The 25,396-nt window shown below is 38.9% G+C and overlaps 1 protein-coding gene across 4 annotated transcripts; it reads left to right on the top strand.

The window, feature by feature from the left end:
* Positions 1–542: 542 nt before the first annotated feature.
* On the top strand, positions 543–23,240 carry WIPF2 (WAS/WASL interacting protein family member 2). 4 transcript variants are annotated; one of them, XM_072414816.1, is made up of 10 exons: positions 543–646; positions 8,242–8,275; positions 12,207–12,342; positions 13,029–13,161; positions 14,726–14,851; positions 16,391–17,014; positions 17,816–18,028; positions 18,938–19,039; positions 20,176–20,212; positions 20,564–23,240. In XM_072414816.1, the coding sequence occupies exons 3-10, from the start codon at positions 12,280–12,282 to the stop codon at positions 20,580–20,582; spliced, it is 1,317 nt and encodes a 438-aa protein (XP_072270917.1). In that variant the 5' UTR covers positions 543–646; positions 8,242–8,275; positions 12,207–12,279; the 3' UTR covers positions 20,583–23,240. The 4 variants fall into 4 exon arrangements, with proteins under 4 accessions (XP_072270917.1, XP_072270920.1, XP_072270918.1 ...); XM_072414817.1 differs by having other exon boundaries at positions 571–651; XM_072414818.1 differs by lacking the exon at positions 543–646 and adding an exon at positions 709–4,145.
* The last annotated feature ends 2,156 nt before the right edge of the window (positions 23,241–25,396 follow it).

Below are 25,396 nucleotides of genomic sequence, written 5' to 3'. Positions count from 1 at the left end.
ATAAAACGGTAGGTCGAGGGCAACATACTGGTTACCAGCATTACCTGGGGTTTCTCTGCAGCCTATTTAAGCCCCATGCCTTGTTCTGGTCTGTATCTGTATGTATAGGCGGCTGCCATATTGGTAGAGGCAGAGTTTTGCTTCCCTATATTTTCCTTGTACCATCAGCAATTGTACTTTTTTCTTTCCTTTACTAGAAAACTTAAAAGTTTTTCTTGCATCTCAGGGCTGATCTACTACAACCTCTTAGTTTTACCAAGGACCTTACTGACTGAATAGCCAAGTATTATAAGTACTATGCAGCCCCTTCTATTCATTCCAATGCATTTTTGGGATTGAATTTATGTTATTCTCCCCTGTGATTTCATAAATATTAATGAATATTACAGCTTGCTTGGCTCCACTCCCCTCCTCATCACAAGGACACATCCCACTCACAGTAGCCACACAGCTTTGCCCCTCCCAATATGGCCTCTCCTGCACTACGCAGCCCTGTAGCTTCGCTTGACGCGATGACGTCATGGATGGTGCACCACGCCTCTTGCGGTGACTCCATTTTGTGCTAGTGGACGAAGCTTCTGCTTCTATTTCCGGGTTGTCGGAGCCCCGGGAGAACGGAAAGTGGAGGGAGCAGCGGAGACTGAGGGTGAGGTGAAGTGATGGCGGGGTTATAGAGCGGGATGCTGCATTTACTTATGACGTGTGTAGTCGGGTGGATACTGGCAGCACGTACTGCACCCTGGCCTGTCTGTATGCTGACACTTGTAGTTCTCCTTCAGGCAGGGCTTGTGCATTTTGCTTAATTTCTAACCTGCTTTAGGCTTAATGAGTAAAGCAAGGCAGTAACCCATAGCAACCAATTTGCTGATGTCTGCATTTGTTTTCTGCACTCTCAGCCATGGTATGTGTTGTAGAACTACAAATCCCAGCCAACACTGCAATCTCTGCATTATTGGCCCTAAGTCTAGCATCATACAGGAATAGATCAGAGGAATCTGTGCCAAGAGTATAGAATATATCAATGCTGGAGGACTACAGGTCCCAGCATGGCACACCTGACTTCTGTATATTGGGAATTTTTTTCTGTCGCCAATGGGCGATGTGAATTGAAGGGTAGTTGTACTTTTTAATAATATTAAACAGGATTTATATAGCACCAACATATTACACAGCGCTGTAAATAAATAGGGGTTGCAAATGACAGACAGAGACACAGGAGAGAACCCTGACCCGAAGTGCTGACAATCTAGGAGACTATTGAAGGATCATATATATGCAATATTATATCTATGAGATTTATGATGGGATCCAGCTCATGAACATCCCATGCACCGGCCATTTACTATAGATCTCCTCTTCCCAGGAATGAATGAGATGATTCCCAAACATTCCCATATAATGCCAGGAGCTGGCAGCTCAGATCTGACATAATGGGGTGGGAATAGGATTCTAGGATGGGAGAAATGGAAGCCGTCATTGCTTTCCTTCTTTTAAAACTACCAGTTACCTGGTTGAGGTATTCCGATCAGGAAGATCAGAGAATCAGCAATTTGTACACGTTGTTCCTTGTCAGTATCTCGGACAGAACTGAAGCTATAGAATCAGCATGACGGCCAACAGACTTTGGAGATTGTAGCATTGGCTCCGTACTTCCCCCATTATTCTCTATTATGTGTTAAATGACCTCCTTGTGTTGTAGTATTATGTTCTCTTTTATGGTGACTGTGCTGGTTCTAGGGATATCAGTGAAGAATGTAAAGTTTGTCATTGTCATCTTATGTGCCTAAAGAGGAACTCCGGCTAAATCCACAACAAGGGGTAATACCTGGTTCTGTCTGGGGTTTGATGCTTTTGGAGGAATATATACCTTATTGCCTTGCTAATTTCCTTTATGCTCCAAGAATTGTTAGTGAACTGTATCAAGGAGATCCTGACTCTGTTTTATGCAAGAAATCTGCCAGAAAACATCACACAGAAACTTCATTATTCCTTATGTACGATAGTGTCTGCTAAGTTATTGTTCAAACTCTGAATTATATATTAAAAAAAAAAAGCTTTGAAGTTTTATTTTGTTGGTAAAAGCACTTTTTGCCCACCAAAGTTTGACAGCTGCAATTTTAGTGGAGTTTATTGCAATATATATAAAGAGCCCTTTGTGTTCTTGAACTCCTATATTCCCCCTATAATAGTTTATTGATATGTTCCTATTAAAGAGGAAACTATTCTGTGCTCCTTTGGGGTATTTTCTTCATAATAGGTTTTATTTTGCCTCAAGTGGACACCAGAGAACATCTTTTCTTGTCCAGTAATCCTAATTTTTTCATACCAAGAGGAATGGACCAACTATCACACAGGTCCTTCATTCAATTATCATTTAGGTCAAAGAAAGTGAAGATGGATCGTTTTGGTTCACAGCCTCTGTTCCTCAGAGATTTGTTTCTATGGGTTTTTGGTCCATGGATATCTGTTCATAATTTCCTTCTTTATGTTATTCAGTGACCCCTCCATAGTGTCAGTATTTGTCTGTTGGGGACCCCCATACTATATTAATAATATTAATAAACAGGATTTATATAGCGCCAACATATTACGCAGCGCTGTACAATAAATAGGGGATGCAAATGACAGACAGATACAGACAGTAACACAGGAGGAGAGGATCCTGCCCCAAAGAGCTTACAATCTAGGAGGTGGGGGAAGTAATACACAATAGTAGGGTGAATATGGAATGGTGGGTGAGTAGTAAGAAATTTAAAGACATAAGAAGACGGGTAGGCAAGTTTGATAAAATGGGTTTTGAGTGCACTTTTAAATGAGCAGAAAGTAGGAGCAAGCCGAATAGGACGAGGAAGTCCATTCCAGAGATTTGGGGCAGCTCTAGAGAAGTCTTGTATCCGTGCGTGTGATGAGGTTATGAGTGAGGAAGTCATTAGTAGGTCATTGGAGGAGCAGAGAGAGCGGCTGGGGAGTATTTTTCTATCAGGTTAGAAAGGTAAGTAGGACAAGAACTGCGGAGGGATTTGAAGGCAAACCACAGGAGAGTGAATTTGATTCTAAGTCACGTTAGATTTCATTCTGTTCTGTAATGCATTTGTATAATAAATTTCTATGTAAGGAGAACCACCAGAAAAGCGTATTTGTGGGTATCAATACCTACAAATTGATGTTACATTTCTGGAAGAGACATTTGTAAGCATTTTCATCTCTACTCTCATGGATAGAAGAACCAACAATGTAAGAGCTTTATTAAGTCCGACACACTGACACATTTTCATTGGAAGCGTTTATAAGTATTTTAGAGTCCCCAAATGCTGCAGTCATTGCTGCACAAAACCATTCCATTATGTACTGCCGTATTGGAATGAATGAAATCTCAAACATTGGCTTTTAACTGGAACATTTCAACACTTGGGAAGCTGTCCATGTAAACTGGGTCTAAGTAATTTACTAGTATTCCTTTAAGTGACTGAAGAATGATGTCTCTAATTAGCAATGTTTCATACATCAGTCAGCCACAATTATGTCACTTCATGTGTTTAATCTTCCTGGAATTTTAAATTACAACATGTCTGATACATTTTTATTTTCACATTTCCTGTTGTGTAGTAGAAAATAGACAATCTAAGGGTTGATTTATAGTTTATTTATTTGTTCTTTACATATCTTTTATTTATGTACACAAACCAGTATGTTGTGTACAAAATATTGTGCTAACATTCAAAAGGAAGCTCTGTCACTGGCAGTCCGGGATTCAGATTTGTTCCAGCTTTTTATCCCAGCTTTGGTTGCGTGTTTAAAAGGTGAAGATTGCAGATATTTTTGGTTAATATCTGAGCTGTTATGAAGTTGATGGTAGGGCCCTAAAAACATTAGGAAGAGCTCTGTTTCATTGTTCATTTACTTCTGAAAAACTTTTCTTTCTAGTTTTACTGACATGGGAAGTAAACAGGATGGATCCCTGTGGCAAGAACGACCGCTACTGCGTGTTGGAAATGCTAAAAAATGACGACCAAATGCCTTTGGTGCAAGTAAAATGACTCAAAAGTTTTGTCTGTCCATATTATTAATCGCCGTGTCGTTCCCCTGTTTTTTAATGCTGAATATTATTTTTAGGCTGCCAGTCTTCCTATGTACACAAATAACAGGTAAATGGATAGAAATCAACTGAAATCTTATATTACAGTACAGCTGGAGAGGTGTATAGAGTATATTTTATTTAAGTTGTGTAAACACTTTAGACTTTGTATCTGCTGAAGGTGGATTAATAGCCCGATCTTTTTATCCGTGATCATATGGCTAACACTAAATTAGAATGTCTGTACCAGTTCCACTACTAAACATATTACCTATATAAAATATCTTATATATAGAATATACTATAGATAAATGTATAGGCTGCCATTACTGACCTCTTTTAATCATATTATTCACTGCCTCAATCTTTGGTTTCACATTGGGTTATGACCCAACAAGAATGCAGATTACATAGATTCTCACTTCATTTGCTGCACAGTGACACCAAACTGCCATTTATAACACAGAAGTGTGGCCTAACCTTTACCATACTGCTTTTTCTTCAGAAGCAAGTGACTTATCACTCATTGAAGTGATTGTAAGGTGGTGAGGAGTGTCAGAATTTGAGGCAACATGTGGCAGGTCATGTGACTGCTTTAAATGTAGAATCCAGAAACAGCCAAGTGACAAACATTTTCAGAAGGGGGTAGCTTTCTTTTTTATGAAGGGGTTTCTTTGTATCTAATATGATATTTGTACATTTTTGGATGCTTATCAAGCTCCACAGTTAGAGTAAATGCAGAGGAAGTATTTCTGTTACAATTCTTGCCTGTATTATCTCTGCAAACCTTGTGTTAAGGTGAATGAGGGCTGGGAGGTGTGACTGCATACCTTACTAGAAGGCAGGTACAAAACTTTTAAAAATGTGGACCATCCAGAAAACGAGGAGCAAAGTTACAGGTCTGTGGGTCAAAAGCCTGATGCTGCCTCTAGCAGTCCCTTATTTTTTGCTTTATGCCCCACACGAGTACTGGAAAATGTGTAATTTAGTTCATTTCCTCAACTTTAAAGGTTCTATTTAGAAACCTGCACAGCACATTCTATGCCACGTTTAATCTTTGATTTCAATGGTTGATATCTCCTCCTAGGTTCAGGTTTTGTAGCACATTGTACAAATATTTTGTAGCCAATCGTCTTTTAACTGAAATGGGATCAGTTGTCATAGCTACCACACTTTATTACTGTGTTTAACCACTCATATATCTGCAGGAAGTGGCAACATTATCGTATGCAAAATTTCCCTGATCTTTAAACTTGCGGATAAATAAAAAAGCGATAAACATATCAGCAACAAATAGCACATTACCTGATTCTGCAGAATCCATGGCAAACCAGCCCTGAGAAATGCAAAGCAGACATTATTGGAGTACCTGTATGTAGAAGTTGTAAGTTGTTCCAAAATGATCAGCAGCATTAGGATGGCAGTTGTTTAGGGAATACAATATCTTCAAAAAAATTATTTATTAAAATATACCTGTATGTAAATATAATGACTTCTGCGCCACCTTCTTAATTACATTGAGACCCCAAAAATGATGCAGAAAAGTTTTATAAGTCCTTATCAATACTTGTTCTGCGTCAGTGAGTACGTACTGTCGCCATGATAGTAAGATGTGTAGCATTTTTGATGGGAAGGAAATGGCAATGGCAGCCCCCATTTTCCTGGACGATTGGTCTGTATACCTTTGTTTTTCTTAGTAATTACATGTCCATTGTATCTATCCAACCAACATGATCCTGATCCAGGCTTCACACTGACTCTTATACTCTGTCTTCATTATTAAGCTCTACTAGTAGTGACTGTGAACTGTGTACAGCGCTGCGTATAATAATAATAGTAGGCCCAAACATGTAGCAGTGTGGGATATAGGTAATGGATCTGTACTGCTTACTCTCTTACATTTGTGCATTGATTCCTTACATTTAGCCTTACATTTGGTTGGTGCCCTAGCATATAAGTGGAATCCCATGCAAAATATCTAGGTAAAAGAAACAGTACAATAAAATTTACTAACCTTGAACCCTGGCTTATATTGACATCACTGAAATACTTTAGTAAAATTTTGGGAAACCTGAAAATTCAAAATCTTTTATTCTTGCTGAATTGTGTTGTGTCTGGCATACAGTGCTTACTATATTTTAACGTAAAGTTTACATCTATCAAAAGGGAAATAGAACCAGGCTTCCATTTCCATTCCTATCTTATGAAAATGTCAGGTGATTGCCTACAATGCTTTGGCTTTAATCGTTACCAAATACCCAACCCAGAACAAGTATATCAATGCACACCGTCTGACACACCTTGCCTGTTTCTTCATGGTGTCATTATAATTCAGGGGCGGCTATGAGTTGTAGAAGAGGCCAGCAATGGCAGCCTACATACATTACTCTCATCAGGTGTTAGATTCTTGTCAGTCAACCTTTCCAATGTTCTAGGTATTCTGTATCCTGTAAAAACATGATTATTTTATGGTTGTAGTCATAAGCTGCTTTACAGTCAGCAAATATATTAGAGAAAAAATTGGATTTAAAGTGGCGCTGAACCTAAACGGTGATATGTGATAAGAGACACCTAGGAATCCTAATTGTGTCTAAGTAGTGCTTTACAAATGTACCCAGTGTCTGGACTTCGAGCTGGAAAAGGGCATTTTACTGGTATGTAAGGGTATCTAGACACTATCATAGCTGTATTTTCTCAATGAGAGATTTGGCCCACTGCTGACTGTTGGTCCTGGGCATTGTTAAGTGATATTTATTGCTGTTCTGCTAACTTTTGGACTTGGCTTGACTACCAAGATGGCTGCCTCAAAGCAAAGGCACAATTAAAGCAGAACTAAACTGAAAACAAAAAAAATGACACTTACTTTTAATCCGGCAGGTCCCTCAATGGCGCTGGTCTTTCCCACAATCTAGTCCTGCGTTGTCCTGGAATTCCTCTTCATCCCAGAGGAAGTGCCAGGCACCGCCATCTTCGGTCTTTACTTTGGTCTTCTTTCTTCGTCACCTGTGCTCGCACTGCGCAACTCTGACGTAGCCGCTGTAAGGGGGGGGAAAAAAAGAGAGCCAACCTTGTTGTGTGAGATCGGCATCTCTTTCCCCTAGAAGAAAAAATGTGCCTTGCATGCAGCCAGAAGCCATTTGGGATGCGTGACGTAGGTGTCTAGGGAGGCTCTGGGCTCCCATTAAGTCTTGATCGCTGCGTCCATAGAAGGATTGTCTACCTTTCTATGTTGAGATTAGGTCCACTTTAAGACACACGCGTAACAACTCATAGGAAGATTATCAGCAACAAAGAAATGACTTTCAAAGTTTACTGTAAGGCTGAATTTCAGGGATATATAAGACAGTTATTATTGTAACTCTATTTCAATATTATCATCAAATTTATTTTTAATTTAAAATAGTGTCTGTTTCTGACTTTTTGATTGTGTTTCAGTTTCTTGCAACTTTGAATGTTAGAGCTGTTTGATTGTCAGAGGCAACCTTTCAGTTGTGATGGTGTGCTAACAAGATCAAATGCTGATGGGAGGAGAGAGCAGAGTGATCAGGATAAATGAGGCTCACAATTATCTGCTACTCCCATACAATAATATACAGTCACAGGCTGGGTATAGGATAAGGCTCATAAATGTGACTTAACTGCAACAAAGGAAATTCAGATCTCTGGCCTTGTCAGACCTCTGCTGTTTGGAGGGGCTGTGTAAACCTCAGAACTGGGTGATTTTGTTTTATCCTGGCATTTCTTATTTTGAAGGGAAAAAAGATAAATGTATATGGTGATGTTTTGAAATAAGATTCTGTCACAAACATTCTTTTGACATGTCATCCAGGCTTTAGATTAAAAAAGTTGTCTCAATGGTAGCTTTTTGCTTATTTTTCGCAAGAACTTTTTTGTTCCCGCATTAAATTGATTTGCTAAAGCAAGCATTTGTTTGATTTATGTAATTTGTGGATTTAGACAGGTCTGATTTAACTTTGCACAGGGAACACTGATAACACACTAAAAAATGGCTATAACGGAAAAAACACTTTATTTCAATTTGTGGGCCGGTGATTTCTCCTCAATACGATGCTTTTTCTAACTGTATGTGATGCAGCTCTTTTGTCCTGCTGAAATGTAAATGACTCTTCAGGTTCTTACTTTTGTCTTTTGTTTTCTGCTTTCAGGCCATGATCCAGATCTCGTGGCTGTGTATTTAAGGTGAGGCATATAATCCTGCCCATTTTTATAGTATATCACTTTATTTGCTCATAACCATGTCACTGGTGGCTTATATTCTTTACTGAAAGTCATTTTAACGCACTTGACCTATGAAAATCTGATTTACTGAATTATTTGTCCTTTAGTGCTAAAAAGAAACAATTGTACAAATTCAAGCATGAAAAACAAATGTTATAACCTCACATGTGTTAACATTGCAATGCACAATAATAGACCATTTAATATACGTGTGCTAATCTTTTTTTTCTCTTCTGCATACCACAACTCAATGGTTCATATGTGTAGATTGCAATGTGCTGAGGATGCTGCATTTAAAACGTACCTGAACTCAACATTTTTACTTTACATAGAAGGGTGGACAACCCATCTATGTAAGGGAATTTTTTATTTTTATTTTTTTAAAGAACAAAAGTGCAGCCCCTCCCCTTTAGGTCTTGATCACTGCAGCGCCTCCTGGGATACCTACGTCTACAGCTCTTGCTGCTCCTTCTGTGTATCCCTGATCTCGGGCATGCGCAGAAGGAGCTTTTTTTCCTCGTAGGGGAAAGAGATGCCCATCTCATGCATGCACAGTAAGATCGGCTCCCCCCCCCCTTCAAAGGGGCTATGTCACCCAATCTTGCACCTGTGCAGTGCAAGATCAGGTGTTGAAGAAAGAAGACCGAGGAAGAAGATGGAAGATGGGGGTGCAAAGTGCTCTCTGTGCACCGGGACAAAGAGGAATCCCAGGACAGTGCGGGAGTTGATCATCGAGGGCCCTGTGGGAGTAAAGGTAAGTATATTACTTTTTAGTTTAGTTCCACTTTAAAATAAATGGCACTGAATTAATCTTTGTGTACATTTGGTCTTATTGTTGGAATAGTCAGTGACTGAAATGTGTGTTACTTTTGTGCTGACCTCATCTTGGAAGACAGAACTGAGATTTACTCAGGTCTTATATCTGGTTTCTTGTCTGTGATTGGCATCATGTTACCTTTATATACTTATCAAAGCATTATAGTTGTTTTCACAGTAAGCTGAAGCAACCTTAGTTAAAAAAAATATATATATAAATATATATAATAAAAAATAAATAAAAGGGGCAGGAATGGATGGATGTTTTGTATAAGGATATCAGATAGATTCTTGTGAAATGATCACTAAAGTTGAGTTAGTTGGTTTAGTTTTATCACCACTGCACAGTATAGCAAGTAGTGTGTATGTTTAAACTTATACACACATATATGAAAGTAAGTTTTCTCTCTTGTTGAGATTATTGTATCACTAGTAGTAGTTGGTCACTTCCAACTGGACTTTTACATGTGATGTTGAAGAAGTTTCCTAGGTTTCCATGCCTTCTCAACAGTTCTACCAGTCTGTGGTGGGTTGCAAGGTGAAAAGGCTAGATGATGATTCTGGACACCACCTGCCCCGAAGGGATACAGGCTCTATCTAAATTTATCCAAAGTGCTGCAATTTCCAGGCCAAGTTCGATGTCTTTTGAAATTTCCTAGTTATGTTTGTTAGGGTAGTTTGCAGCTCTTGGATTACTTTCTAGTTCTTTCACTTCAGGCAGTTTGGCAGAGGTGTGTAGAGTTTACTGCATGGCTGTACATGTGGAGCATGATGTGCCTTATTTTTTTTGGATTATTAACACAAGTAAGATCTCTAAACACCAAAGGACCAAAATATTGAGAATCTCTAGATTTCAAAGCAATAAAAGATCTGTAAGACAAGCTGTCCTATTACAAAAAAAGAATATTTGCCAGCCCTTTTAATGTTACGGATTTGTGACTATGCAAGTATTTTTTTCAGTAGCAGTTTTAGAGAGTAAAATCTTTATAGGGTAAACGCCTTCACCAAAATGGGAGGTGAAACTAAAACTTTGTTTACCCCTAAACAAGCAGTTGATCTACTTTGCCCATCTTCCAGAGCTAACAAGTTTCAAGGAAAGGAATTTACAGTACTATCTATCCCAGTGGTATAGTTCAGCACCCTCTTTAATACCATTTAGACATGTAGACTAGTTAATCCCCTATGAAGTCCTTATCTAAGCCTGCTCACAAATGTGCTCATTGGGAACAACCTAGCCAGTTACTTCTTGCCTATGAAACCTCAGTTATCTTACATCTGCTCATTGCAGCAAGAGGCTGCATTCTAATTTTCTGGAAAGAGACCAGTCCATTTTCCAAACATTCAGATACAAATAGTTTCACTGGAAAGAATTGTTCTTACTAAGTTGACCTCACAACAAGCAGATACAGAAGAGGAGAAAAATCCGTATCGAGGTAATATTATATATTAAGTTCAAAGGTGCTCATAAGGAAATCTAGGGCACATTCATGGAAATATTAAGCTATTATACGTGAAAAGTATTATTTTGTATGGGGGGGCTTATGACCATCTAAATTATGGTTTCGTCGTGTATGAAAAATATGTTTTTCTCCTCTCCCTCTACCAAAAGATAAAGCATTTGTAAACATAGGAACAAAGTAATATCTTGCAGTTTACCTGTCCAAAGATGTAGTGGCTGCATTCGTTTTCTTTGATTTTAGGCTTTGTTCTCATTTTAGGTTAGTTTAATAATTGTACCATTAACACACTTACTGTCCTGTGGAAACACTCCCTGTATTGTGTTCATGGAGGAGCAGCATTGTAACCCAAGAACTAGTCATATCTATGGGGACTGTGGAATTTTCTGTAGTAAAGACTTAAACTGGGCTTTTTTTTTTATTATTTGACCTCTTAGCATGCATTTGATTTACTTGTATATTTCACAGGCCAAATGGAATCATATGAGTTTTAACATAACCCAATTAAACAACTATCTTTCAGAGCAAGAATTCATAGGTGGTCGATACCCGAGGGGTTAGAAATGATAGGGTTGCCAAGTCTGAAAGATCCCGTTGGGTTTTTGGGGAATAAAGAAAAAGAAGGCTTTTTTTGAGGGGACACTTTAGTTCAAACGTGCTTTTACTCGGTGGAGAATAAATTTAAGTATTCTCTCCTATGCAAAGGTATCTGTGCTCAGAACAACATGATAAACATATATTAGAATACCAATAGTACTATAATTTCGGAGGTCTTATGCATTAGTGTCTCTTTTTTATCTGACACGTTTCGCCACTTGGCTTCTTCAGGAGATTTTTTTGGGGACTTGTACTGAACAATGTAATAGAAGGTTCAAGAAAAAGACATCTTTCAGAGCACGTAAATTTCACCATTTAATTCCTTAAACACACCATATTATATTAAAACTTTTTTAATATATATTTAAAACTACAAACAATGTCTAGTCAGCAGACATCGGGCAAAGCCATAGCTGGGCAATCAAGCAGTAGGCAACGCCAAGTGCCATGATTATTTAATAACTCCTATTTTTGTTGTCACTCTTTTGTCACCCCCTATACTTTGTTCGAATTTTGTAACGCCTGCCTGTCCTGGTATGGACAGTTTTTTTCATCATCTTTCTTATATGCACTAAGTGAAGTTTTAACATAACAGGAGATAACTGTTAGGTGTTTTCAGGCTTTTTATATAAAAAAATGAAACCGTATGGGGGAAAAAAAGCTTGCAAGTGGTTAAGTACACCTCTGTAGCGTTGACAAGTAGTTCCAATTCAAGTTCATGGAGATGGCTGGGGAAGAAGCTAACTGCCCTTGATCGTTGTATGTAGCAACTAGAAAAATGTGCAGTAATTCTGCCACCTCCCACCATATGAGAAAAAGGACCAAAACTGAACCATTTTGTTCCAGAGTTACTCATTTTGCAAGAAACACTACTGACACAGATCAGTGGTCAAACATGTTCTTAAGCACAACCAATCACTACCCCTATAATATACATATGACATCTTTTGTTAGGTATCCAAAATTTGTGTCTTTATTAAAAGAATGTGATGAATTTAATAGTACTTTTGTTTCTCTTTCAGAATTTGAGTGGTTCCCACCCCATTTTTGGGGCTGGTTCTGGGAGCTTGGACCAGGTTTTTTATTAGGAGAAAAATGCCCATTCCTCCTCCTCCGCCTCCTCCTCCGGGGCCTCCCCCTCCCCCAACTTTTTCACAGGTAAGGGTATTTTTTTTATATCTAAATGTGTATATACAAATGTAACCAGTCTTCTGTAAAGCCCTGGCAAGCTGTTTGTGTTCTTACTATTGAGATTTCCCTTTACTTCCTGTCTGGAAATGGGAGATGCTGACTGTGTTGTATTATGCCCTGATCTCGGGAGGTTTCTGATGCTGATATATTTGGTCCCTCTTTGTGATGTGTTATTCAGGGAATAAATTACTGGTAGTTACTCAGCTATGTGCAGAATGTGAGGCATAATTTATCTGGAGGTGTTGCTTACCATAGATAAGCGTTTGGCTCTCCTCCAGTATCGGCTCATTTCTGTATTTCCACACCTTGCTTCCTGCCTGATCATGATACTGCATGTTTGATACTTAAGCGCTATCAAAGTAGGAATCGATTTTAGGTAAGTTCTAGTTTTTGAGCTGTTGTGTCATGCTGGATCTAATATTTCTCAAGAGACGTCTGCTAAACTTGAACTGTGTACATAACAAAATGAATACAAATAAAATTAATACATAATTAGCAGAAAGAGTAGAAGAGTCAAGAATGCTTTTTAACAAAAATATTTCAGCCTCCAGTCATTAAGTTTTGTCAGCCCATGTGAGTTTGTGTTTTTCTCATTGCTTCTCACACAAATGTTCCCCCACCTCTGATTATTTTACTTGATTTTCTGTCCCAAGGCTAATACTGAGCCTCCTAAACTGAACCGTGATGAGCAACGTGGACGCGGAGCTCTTCTTAATGACATCTGCAAAGGAGCAAAGCTGAAGAAGACCACTTCGATCAACGATAGAAGTGCTCCAGTATTGGATAGTATGTATGATCGAGGGAGTGTTTCGCTTGGGCTAAGTGGCCAAGCCCAGCTGTATAAATATTGACTAGGGGACTCACTTTGATGTAATATGATTAGCTGTACTTTAAACCTTTTTATGGGACAAGTTTCTATAAAAAAATGTGTGAATGTATATAAATTATGTATACAGTTTGTCCGTTTGCAGTACTAACATGGACAGTTTGTTTAGAAACTTAGTTCTGTTTCATAATAAACGTGAACTGTGTGATAATAAAACTGAACTGCAAACAGTTGCTGGTAATGACCGTGATGATAGTTTTCCAATACATTTGAAGCTTAGGTTTGCTTGTATGATGCAGCAGGGCACAAAGTGGTCATTCTTCATCAGCAAGTTCTCAACCAAGCAGGTGGAACTAAACCCTTTTTACACTTCCTAGTCCCTATTCCATTGTGGGCCCTACCATCCTCTTCTTTCTTCACTTCCTTGTTTTTATCTATGACTCTCTTTAATGGCTTGACCAGGATGATGTACCTTCATTCAGGCTCATGGAAGTTCAATCAGTCCAGGTGGTGGCTCTATTTATCTGTCAAAGTCAATGAGCAGCACATGCTCACCTCAGCGTAGGAAGCAAGGATACAGTATGCTTTATTGCAGAAGTGACAAAAAGGAATATTTTTGGAGACAGGTGTTTCCAGATGTGTTGTAGAATTTACTGTTGTTTTTAAATGTTTGGCCCCGGGTGGTATATAAAAAAGTGCTCCTTTTCTATGACTATGTCCTGTTCATTTCCTAGTGAACATGCGATTCATCCATTTATATATAGTGTTCGTAGTGTGTTCGTATAGTAATTTTACAGTTCTTATTTTGTTTGAACATGGCTCATTTTACAATTCTGAACACCTATTTTCTAATATATTGGAAGCAGGATTATAAACTCATCAAAGAACCTTTTTTTTTTTTTTTTTTTTCCAAAATATTTTTATTAAATTTTTCAAATATACAGAGACAAGTAAACAAGCAAAACCAGTGGGGTAACATGACACAAAAAAGGGGGGGAGGGAGAAACACTTATACCATTTTAAACAAAGGGAACCTTTTTAAAAAGTCATGAGAGAATTCTTCATTTAGGTTTTCTTCGTTCAAGTATTCTAAAATGGAAATCCTGGTACAGGACAATTTCATACAATAAAAAAGGCTGATATTTAACCTGCACATACTTAGAAGTATTCCACTGAATTCAGCTCTGTTATATGCATGCTGGCTATGGACTTGTAGAACCTCAGAGGTAAATGTGTACAAAAATAAACACTTCTTATATCTGGCTCAGTCAGTCATCTGCTTAACAAACCCTCAGACTTGTCAGGTGGACTAAGTTTATCTATAGATATATTTCTAGCAATCTAATATTTTCAATAAATACTGGAATTTGGCCATATGTACTTAAAATACACTTACTTCTCTGACCATCCACATTTGAAATTTTAGCACAAAGTTGCAATTTATATTCCCAGTGTTTTTTTTACCATTTGTATGGTATTACCCTAGTTTTAGTACTGCATTACTAACTTGTGTAATTTTTGCAGAACCTAAAAGTTCAGGCGGGGGTTCTGCTTTCGGGCCAGCATCTGGAGGAGCACTGCAGCCTAGAGGTGGTCTTTTCCAAGGTGGAGTACCTAAGCTGCGACCAGTGGGGGCCAAGGATAGTCCTGGTAGGTATTTTTCTAATAGGTCTGCCTAAAATTTTAAATAAATACCTGTCAATATGTTATCAAAAGAGGGATACGTTAACAGTAATTATTCTGATGGCTTCCTTGCTCTCTTTAGTTTGCAAAAATGTGACAAGATAAAATATTTTGAGAGAATGGCCTAAAATCAGAATGTGTCATGAACAAAGGAGGTGTTCAAGGTAATGCATGTTATCTGGTCTTGAGACTTTTAGTTGCTGGCCTAGATAGGTATTCAGATATAGAAATTAGAGCAAAATCAGAAATCCTGGCCTGTATACTTCTCCCAAGTCAGTAGCTCAGAGTATAGAAAAAGTTTAAATGTGATAGCCAGGCAAATATTTTGAGGGACCCTTTCCTTGTCTTCCTAAATTACTTGTTTAGTTATAATGTGTATACATTCTTACCTTCAATAAAACACATAGAATTCAATTGGTAGTGTTTAAGGGGTTTAACCACCTAGCAGTTAAGCCCGACCTTCGTTCAGGCAAAAAAAATACAGGTCTACAATTTAAAAAAAAAATTTCATGAAAAACAGTGGATCACTTTTGGTACAGAAATCTAGACCTCAGTGTAACGCTCAGGAGGTTAAAGAGATGTTGTAAAAAATAGTAAACAAATGACTATCATACTAAAAACCTTGCAGTCTTTTCTATAGTTAAAAATATAAGCTCCCAATGCCTGTAAACCTAAGGAATGCATAAACATTTTAACAAATTATTGTAAGTTGTTTCTATTTGGTGACTGCCATTCTTGCCTTTCTCATACAAATGCAACTATTTTTGCTCATTGACTAAAACAACCACAAGTCATTTACAATCTCATCTAAACAAATGTGGCTTATTCTGCAGTTGTTTTAGTTACAGATTCCATGAATTAGGCGTACAGATTGATACTTTAAAAGTGCAATACTTACTAGTGGTTGTGCCTATACATTTATGTGTAACAAGGAGGAAGGTCTCAGAATGTATGTAAATAGGAAAATGTCATGTTTTTTTTTTTTTTAGGGAATGGTAAAGTGGAATAATGTGTCTCTAAACAAGTTTAGAAGCAGCCATTATTAATTTTCTTTTTTTGTTTTTGCCCATAGCATACATTCAGTAAAGTTGGAAGAAGGTCAAAAGTTATCTGCTTATCTCTTTTGATCAGTGTCTAGGAGATTACCATAGCAGCCAAAACACTTACATTTTCTGAGGCTACGTTCAGACAGGCAATGTGGTATCGGTGTGGTTACCACTTCCCCACGAATCATGTTTGTGGTTGAGACTCTGCATACAATGATCCATCTGTGGCTGACCTTAGGAAATTGAATGTGACAGTGAGCAGTTGTGTCCCACCCACTGTCACATGTTTAAATGCTGGTTCCTTGAGAACCATCCCAGTGCTTGTGGGTGCCAAATAGGAACTTTTTAGTAGTGGCAGGCTAAAGTTTTTGTCAAACACTATTACTTTTAAACATCTAGTAGTATCTGTCGCACCCCTATAGGAAAGTGCTTACTTTTTCTCTCTCTCTTTTATTTTCAGAAGGTCCTTCTGGTCGGTCTCCTCTTCAGGGTTCCTCAGCACGATCAGCTGCTCCTCGTCCGCCAGTCTCAGGAGGTAGACCGCAGGATGACTCCGACAGTGGCAACAATCGATCCTCACCACCTGATGTTGGCAGAGCACACAGACCCTCCCTCCCTGATCTCACACGACCCCCCAGTACAACCAGTCCTGGCATGAAGCACAGTTCTTCTGCTCCTCCACCACCTCCTCCAGGTCGTCGACAGACGGGACCAGCTCCTCCTCCTCCACAGGATGCCAAACCATACAACCGAGACAAGCCCTTGCCTCCAACTCCAGGACATCGTGCTCCAGCTGCTCCTCCAGTGAAGCCTCCACCCTCTCCTGTTAATATGCGGACCCCTTCTTCTCAGGGACAGCCTCCTCCACCGCCACCTTACAGGCAGCCTCCTACTTCTCTCAATGGACCGCCAAGTCCAATAAATGACCAGGCACCGGAACTACCACAGAGGCATAACTCACTTCATCGGAAACAGGCTCCTCCTGTGCGAAATTTGGCTCCTCCTCCTCCTCCCTCGGCCAACCTTTCTCCGGGTGGTAACAGACCACCACCTCCAAATAGGGATCCTCCAGGGAGAGGACCAGGTAAGACCTTTTTATAAGTCTATTGGTATACCATAATCTGCCTATTTTGGCAAACACACCATGCCCCTATTTCCGGTTTCTATTGTTCCTACCACTGGCAACTTCCCTAGGTCTTCTCCCAGGTTTGACATATTTACTGTTTTAATTGCCAAGTTAATGGTGGTTAATTTTTCAGGGCACCCACAGCAAGCATGTCTGACATATTGTATCATCAGAAGAGACACCAGGTAGAGAAGCAGCATGTGTTGCAGGAGAGACAGAGAGGTTATTATTAATAATAATAAACATTAAAGGGGGTAGCAGACAGGTACAAACAATGGCACAGGAGGAGAAGAGGACCCTACCCAGAAGAGCTGGGGGGATATGGATTGGTGAGTGAGTAGTGAGGGTTTAAGAGACAGAAGAAGATGGGTAGGCAAGTTTGAAAAGATGGGCTTTAAGAGATCTTTTAAATGTGCTGAAAGAAGAAGCAAGCCGAATAGGACGAGGAAGACCATTCCAGAGAGTCAGGGACTCGATTAAAGGCTTAAAAAATTCTTAGCTTTTTATATTGTTTGCTATGGGCTATAAACATGTAGGTTTTCCAAACAGATACATAGGTATTGCGTCTTTATGTAGTGCTGTAAAGTGTACTTCTGTTGTTGCAAGGGTTTGCAAATGTTTTCAGATTTAGCCAATTGTGTTATTGTCTTTAACATTTTTCTTTTTTTCTTAAGTGGTATTGCTCCTTTTGACTTGCCAAAACTGTATTCAAAGCAGATTTGTTTCTGATTAGTCCATTTTACTTTAATTATTTTGCAGCTCCTCCTCCACCACCACCTGTAATTCGAAATGGTGGTCGAGATCCTCCCCCGCCCCCTCCTCCTTACAGAATGCACGGTGGAAGTGAAACCACACAGAGCCGGGTCAAGCCACCTCCACCCCCCTCTCGAACTCCTTCTGGACCTCCTCCACCACCTCCTCCTGTGAGGAATGGTCACCGTGACTCAATATCTGTTGGCAGGTCTTTTGCTGGTAAGTTTGTTTTGTATATTCATCCCTGGCTTTACTGCAGAACACCTTAACATGCAGCGCAACAAATGTGAACCTGTGCTACCTTCCTAATTAATTTATTGTATTCAGTTGGCTGCCTGTATCTGACATCTGTATTTTATTAGTTGAATGGTCTAATGAAATTAATAGTGAATAATTAAAATATTTGTATGGTGCACTTTTGATACAAGTGTACCACAAATTAAAAAATGGACCTTTTCACTAACAAGTAAGGGCCACCTTATTAACTATTGCTCTTGTAGAATGCAAAATCGTAGAATGATAAGGAAGAGAAAAAAAAAAATCTTTGAAGGGTGGCGTTTATATACTCATCTCACCTTGAAAACTGCAGGGAGTGATGCCATCATCTTAAAGACCGTTGAGGCTACTGCTATTCGTTTGAAGATTTGGAATACTTGGCATTCTCCAGGATTTTGGCAAAAAGAATAATCCATTTAGTGATGTTACTCTTAAGATAGGGAAAAAGTTTGTAACCAGGTTATCAATAATTCTGATTTATCCATATTCTGCCTTAATGTGCACATTAGGCGATGGCTGATATAACGCCATGCTATTGCACATGAATAAATGTAGCAAGGCCTATAGGCACAGCTTAATAAAATACAGTAACCCAAAGGAGCCAGGTCGTTGAGAGATTAAGCTTGATTGCTACTTATGATAAGTGCATTTACCTTGTTTTGTTTTACTTCATTGATTATTTTATGTAAAACCTAGAAATTAATTTTCTTTTTCAGTATTGTGGACTATTAACTTTTTACTGCACTATTACCTTTGTACTAGGTAGGGTACTCTAATACCTGGGTGAGGCATGTGATATAGCAATTGGTAATGAGTGACTGCTTTAACAATATTTGTAATTATTTATTACAGATGACTTTGAGTCAAAATACTCCTTTCATTCAGTTGATGAATTTCCTGCTCCTGAAGACTATAGACCCTTCCAGAAAATCTATCCCAGTAAATCAATCAGAGGTGAGACAATGGTTAAGGAATAAAATAATGGTATGCATGTCACACAAATCAGGTTCTAGCTAATTTCTCTGGCCATTCTAAATGGCTAACCTCCAAAAGCTCTAAGCTGCTGCACATCACTTCTCTTTTCAACCAAGAAAAAGATAGTCATAGTGGCTCCCTATGCTCTATGTCCTAAAAGTATGGGGAGCCACAGAGAATCATATTCAGTTGGAGCAGCAAGCTAACCAGGGATTCCAAGTTACAATTTTTCAGTTCAGTTTTTGGAATTATAGGGTCTGTGCACAGGCAGTGGATTTCCAGGCTAGGGTTATTTGGGCTGCCAAAAGAATGTACTGGGCCACTTTTTTTGTTGGGGGGGGTTAAAAGGTGCATTTCAGTTCTACTAAATAGTGCGCATTCTGGAGTCTTATCCAGATGTGTTTGTAAAACTAAGGAGATAAGATTTAAGACCTGTTCAAAGAATTCTGTTACAGTACCGGACCACCAAATGTGGTCCAATCCCCCATCCTAGCAAAGCCTTGAATGCGTAAAGGAGAAGACAATGGATTGTATCGAGAATCATATATGTATGTATGTATGTATCAGGAACCAAAGTCCTATCTTAGATAGGTTTAATAATGAGGAAGTCAGAGAGATATTACACAGGGCAGTGAATTCCATTCCCCTTGCTCCCATGTCTTCCCTAAACCTGCCTCCCAAGAGAGCATGTAGAATAGTTTAGGGAGCTGAGAAAGCTGCAAATAAAATGCATATTTGACAAATTAGGCACCTTTTGGTACAAGAAGTTGCTTCAGTACTGGCTCTTACCTTCATAGTGAACTGCATCTATTTATTAGACAACCTTTTATTTTGAAACCTCCTTCTCATTGTGCTATCAGTACTGATAATGTTGTGGTGGGCTTAGAGAGTAGAATGTCTGAACCAGTGAACACACTGACATACTGCTTATTTATTGCTTTACATTTTATGGTATTAGGTATTTAGGAACAAATTTACAGATTTGTACAGTTAACTGTACATAAATGTTAAATTTAATTGGTAACACTCTATAAAACACTTGTATCCTTTAAATCTGTTTACATTCAAAACTGTAATTTTTTTTTTTTTTAACCAATGCTTATTTTGCCTTTCAGCAACTCGCGGTGCTCCTCCTTTGCCTCCCATTCCGAGGTGAGACCATGTTGCCAGTCTTCTGTCTGGACTGTTTACCCCAGCCCACCCTCCTCACCTGCCTCCTCACACCTTACAGAGAGGGGCCTCTCTCGCATGAAAACATTTGTGAACAAAATGGAACTGGGAATCTCTCCCCCCTGCTGCCTGTCTATGCATTCCACATCCTTGCCTCGGGCACAGCCTTCTTCGCTTCTTGCACCGGGAGGGGGGTATTGTATGGTGTCAGCTCCTGGGTGTAAACCAGGGAACTTCCGACTGCATCCAGCACTGCTTTCTGTCTTATCAACTTTAGGATTAACATCCTACATTCAAAAATGCCATGACAAACTGAATTTTTTATGTCTATAGGAAATGGTCTCTCCAATAAAACTATGAAATATGAAAGAGCGATGAATATGTACTGAGGAATACACTACAGAGAGGGCAAATGGCCAGGATGGATAGAGCTACATCCTCTATCCTGGGCCTCTTCCTTCCCTCAAAGCACTTTCTGACTGTTACCCAAAGACACTGGGCAGATCCGTTGCAGTTCGGGACAAGACTGGAGCTTGGACTCAGGATGTGGGTTTAGAATGGTTGCCAAGGGGCAGCTGGGAGACTGTATTGTCCACATTGCAACATATGGCAACATTAAACATTCATGCAGGGTGGCTGGAAAAGATACAGAAAAGAGGATGAAAGCACCAGATTTTAACGAATTTCTGAATTGTGACATGATATTATTGCGGGTTGTTTGTGTGTAATAAGGTGATGGGAACAAACTTTCTGGATAGTAATTCATATGGCTTTCTATGCAGATGAGGAGGGTTTTTCATAAGTGGTGTTTTTCTTTTTAAGGTCACTGGATCACTTGTCCAACACTTCCCTTTTTTTTTTTTCTTCGTTTGGTCTTGTTTGAAGACCACACTCGAATCCTTGAATATTTTTTTGACATAACTTAGTTTTCCAGCCCATTTTAAATAGCAGCGTTCCATTTTATACCTCTTGTGTGTCTTGTCAATATCTGTTCATGGTCACTTGTTACTACTATAATCACTACATGACCGTGACCTACTTTATCACTTTAGCCAATAATGATTTTACAGGTAACTGTTTACTAGCCTTAGGCATCAGGAATGCTCTGTGGCTGCCAGTCTCCTGTCTGGACACTTTTAGGTTAAATAGACAATATTATTATTATTAAAGGGCCACACTTGGGCTCATAGATGTTTCATAGATGGCACAGCACATTCAGCACAGTGCAGTGGCGCTCTAAATTGACTTTCAACAGGTATTCACTGTCATTTTCAGTTGCAGCATGTTTAATATGCGTGTATAGAGATGTCGGCAACACTATAGGCTACAGCATGTTCATGACTGCCAACACCTCCACTGCTGCTTGAATTTGCAGGAATTAATTTGCCTTATAGCGGGAGCACATACTAAACACTAGTAGCCCATAGACCAGGCTCTTGGGATAGTTTGGAGCCCGATCTAGCAGGTAATGCTGGTCCTTCTGCATTGTTTCACATACGTCACCTTTTGTTTACTTGGTTGAGTGAGGAGAGGTGTATATAAAGAAAATAGTAGCACAAAGCGGTCCTTTCTCAGGATTTTGGCATGTAACTGTGTAGAAATTTTGTTAAGGTGCCTAGATAAAAATCATTTTTTTTTTTTTACATGCTACTTGCCCTTTGTGTCTGACATGGACTTTTAAAATTAAATGGTCTCTGTCTCAAAGCAAAATATGTATCTTGAAATAAGTTTCTAATGGAAGCAACCATTTAGATTCCTCTAAGCTGCATTTGAATTCCAGAGTATTGACTTGAAGCACTGCACCAGTAAAGTACTTACAAAAAGTCACTGTCATGAGACAAATGTTATTCCCATATTCCTGATAAAAATACTAGTTGTGTAGTGGTTATGCTAACCCACTGTGAAATACACTGGCCTGGTACAAAGCAGTCTATAGACTTTGGCAGGTGGAGGCATTTGTTATGATGGTTTGTGTCAGTTTTCCTCATCCCAGTCCATCTTTTGGAATACAGGGAGATGTGTCCCAGCCCAGGCCTCCCAATATCCTACTGCACAATAAGGATGGACAGAAGTGATGAGAACAATGCTGCAACAATGTAACTTAGAGCTCCAAAGGCCACTGATTCTTAACTTCTGCAATAGATGTTTTCTGATGCTTACACATATTTTGTGAACTTTTCTATTTAGTTCACAGATATTCCTTACATAGGATGAAGACCCCACCGCAGCGCACCATAACGCACATTCCATGCATTGTGGATCTCTGTGTTGCACGTAGAGAATTCTGTTGTGGTGTGTTGTCAGCCCTTTTATAAATAATGAGCTGTCTTAACATAGCGCATGTTAACATGCAGCCTAATGCATGCAATTTGCAAAAGTGTAAATCCAGCCTCCGTGTTAACCACTGCACATAACTAATATATAAAAGTTTGTCCGAACATAATGGAACAAAACTAGTCTTCAATACAGTACTTATATAGCATTATTAACAGGGAGAGCTGCTCTAAAAAAAAAAGAAAAGCAATGTGATATATTTTTTTTTAATAAATTGAAAACAAAAAGCCTTTGTTAAAAATAACTAATTCTGTTTACTGTGCACAATTTCGAAGGATTGGTCTGCATTTATCCCAAAGAGTCAGGTATGTGCGCTGTCAAGGTGTTATTTGCGCCCCCTTGCTCATACACTACTCAACCCTTTTAGCTGGTGATAGAAGCAAAGCATGGAGGCTGCAGAGCAGAGGCTGCAAAGCCTAGAGTGGTCTGCATGTGTTCCTCATAATGCGCTAAACTTTGGTCACTGCAGACTATCCCACAATGCATTGCTTCTTTATCCAGCCAGAAAAAGGGGTAAACCTTGAGCGAAATTTGGTACTATTATTTTCTAATGTATATTTTACTCTGAAATAATCCAAACTTATAGATACTGATGTCTATTTTGTATGTTGTAAAATAGGACTATGAGAAATGGTTGAAAAATACTAAAATATAAATATATCTATATATAAAATAATCTGTCGTCTGCCTGGAATATTTTGTTTTACTGTAGTAATGAAATACAGCGCTGGTTTTAAATCTCTCCTGCCATTGATAATCTTTTAAAAATATTATTTGCTTGGCTGTCCGCATGTCATCGAAGCATGGCTTCTTTTTTAAACCTATACGATTTTCTACACGTTCTATAGTTCAGTAGATACGTGGCCAGCAAATGTCTAGGTGAATACTTCTTGTATAGTGGGAGTAGTTGTGTGTTACTGTGGAGGGGGTACAAACCTGTATCCTTGAGCCCTTTCACCTTCTGACTTGATACAAGGTTAGCGTTGCAGTCTGGTCATGGTGTAGAGGAAGAATGTTTTCCCTTTCTTGCAACAGACCGATTACACATTTCGTTCAGCCCATAAAAAGTTACTTGACCTAAGGCTATGTTTAGGTAGGGATTTAGACAGTGGTTGAATGCGAGCACCCAGGAGCAGCATCTTGGTGATTGCTAGTTGTTTTAATGAGCATTTGCTGTATTTGGAATATCTGCCCTCTTGCCGTTGTACTCCATTTTCAGCTCCTTGCTAAAACTTATAAAAGCTGTCCTATTAAAGTCTTTGGAAGCAAATCCATGGCAGACCACCCTGAGATGCTGCGTGAAGCATTTCAAAAACTGCACTGGATGCAAACCTATGTACAAAAAGGAATTTCAACAGCTCCAATTTGTTTTATTAACAGATCTTGAGGATTGGTTGACAGCGGTAACCTGCAGTGGTTCTGCTGTCAATAAGCTCAAGTCTGAAGTTGGCTAACTAACCGTATAATTTGTCAACAATGTATCAATTACTGATTGATTCACTTAAAATAACCTTTAGCCCCAGTGTTCAGCCATATTCTTACCTCTAATGGATTTTTTGTAATGTATTTGTAAATCGACCAACTATAACTGAATTGTAGCTAAAGCAAACTCACGCTCTACAACCTGTAGTCTTCTCTGTGTGCCATAGTAGTGATTTGGGTTGGTATGAAGCCGTCAGAACATTGCTACTTGCTTATGATGGGTTTCATCAGTTCCCTAGTTTACCCAGTTTCTCCATGTTGTTAGGACCATTGTAGCTGTCACCAATTTGTCCAGGTAAGCTTCAGGTCAGTGACTGTGTTTCCATTATGTGTGTGTGTGTGTGTGTGTGTGTGTGTGTGTGTATATATATATAAATAAAACCTATAATGACCAGCATTACACAGATAGTGTAAGTCACCCCCCCCCCAAAAAAAAAAAAAAAAAACTAATTAGGTGTGCAACACAAAAAAAAAAGTTAGGATTTCATTAAAGTTTAAAGAGTACAGGTAGTCCCCGGGTTACATACAAGATAGAGGCTGTAGGTTTGTTGTTAAGTTGAATTTGTATGTAAGTCGGAACAGGTTCATTATTTTAATAAATGCAATTAGGACAGATGTTTGTCTCAACATATTATTAGGCAGCGTGGTGTCAGGTACTGCATACGATCCTCACTGTGAGCTAATCACAAACAAAGCAAAGAAAAAACTTTATGAAGCCTAGACATTCATTAACTTCTGGAGCAAGCTGTGTTTTGATATGCAAAAATAAACAACTGCAGAGTTTGTCTTGGCCAATAAAGAGTTACAAGAGCTTGCAGAAGAGCTCAGTCTCAGCTGTGTTAAGCAAAAGATTTCTTCTGCAAGTCATGCAAACCACACCCCCCTCCAAGCCTCTGTCCTGCACAGGAGAGAGCAGGGAAGCCCCATTTGTTGGTATATAAAAGTCTTCTGTATGTCTGATGTCATTAACCCAGGGACTACCTGTATATAAACCATAAAGATAATCTTAACCTACTGGTTCTGCCAGGAATTCAGTGTGTTCCATAGTTCCTTAGTTCCTGTGCACTTTGCTCATGTTAGTCCATATTGTGAACATGAGTAGACAGTGTGCAGTTCTGTTTTAATGTTTTTAATACTGTAATGTGGCAAATATTTTTCCACTAATACAGTATAAGAACAAAGTGTTGTCACCCTAGAACAGGAAGTGTTACTGCCAGAATCCCCTTAATCAAAAAAAAAGCCTGAAAAAGGAAAACCAATGCAATCGTGACACCTGAAGAGCTGTAATATGTTACATTTGTGATTTTGGGTTTATAAACAGTTTAATTGTAAGTGATAGACTGTAAAAAC

This window comes from Pyxicephalus adspersus, chromosome 6, assembly GCF_032062135.1.
Source record: "Pyxicephalus adspersus chromosome 6, UCB_Pads_2.0, whole genome shotgun sequence".
Taxonomy (NCBI): Eukaryota; Metazoa; Chordata; class Amphibia; order Anura; family Pyxicephalidae; genus Pyxicephalus; species Pyxicephalus adspersus.
This window is presented reverse-complemented; position numbering and strand designations above follow the sequence as displayed.

What these genes read in the sequence shown, in the direction of transcription:
- WIPF2 (XM_072414816.1), top strand. Translation starts at nt 12,280, where the DNA reads ATGCCCATTCCTCCTCCTCCGCCTCCTCCTCCGGGGCCTCCCCCTCCC. An exon ending in AAGTGCTCCAGTATTGGATA is followed by an intron (nt 13,162 to 14,725) that starts GTATGTATGATC and finishes TAATTTTTGCAG; the next exon opens with AACCTAAAAGTTCAGGCGGG. An exon ending in GGGGGCCAAGGATAGTCCTG is followed by an intron (nt 14,852 to 16,390) that starts GTAGGTATTTTT and finishes TTTTATTTTCAG; the next exon opens with AAGGTCCTTCTGGTCGGTCT.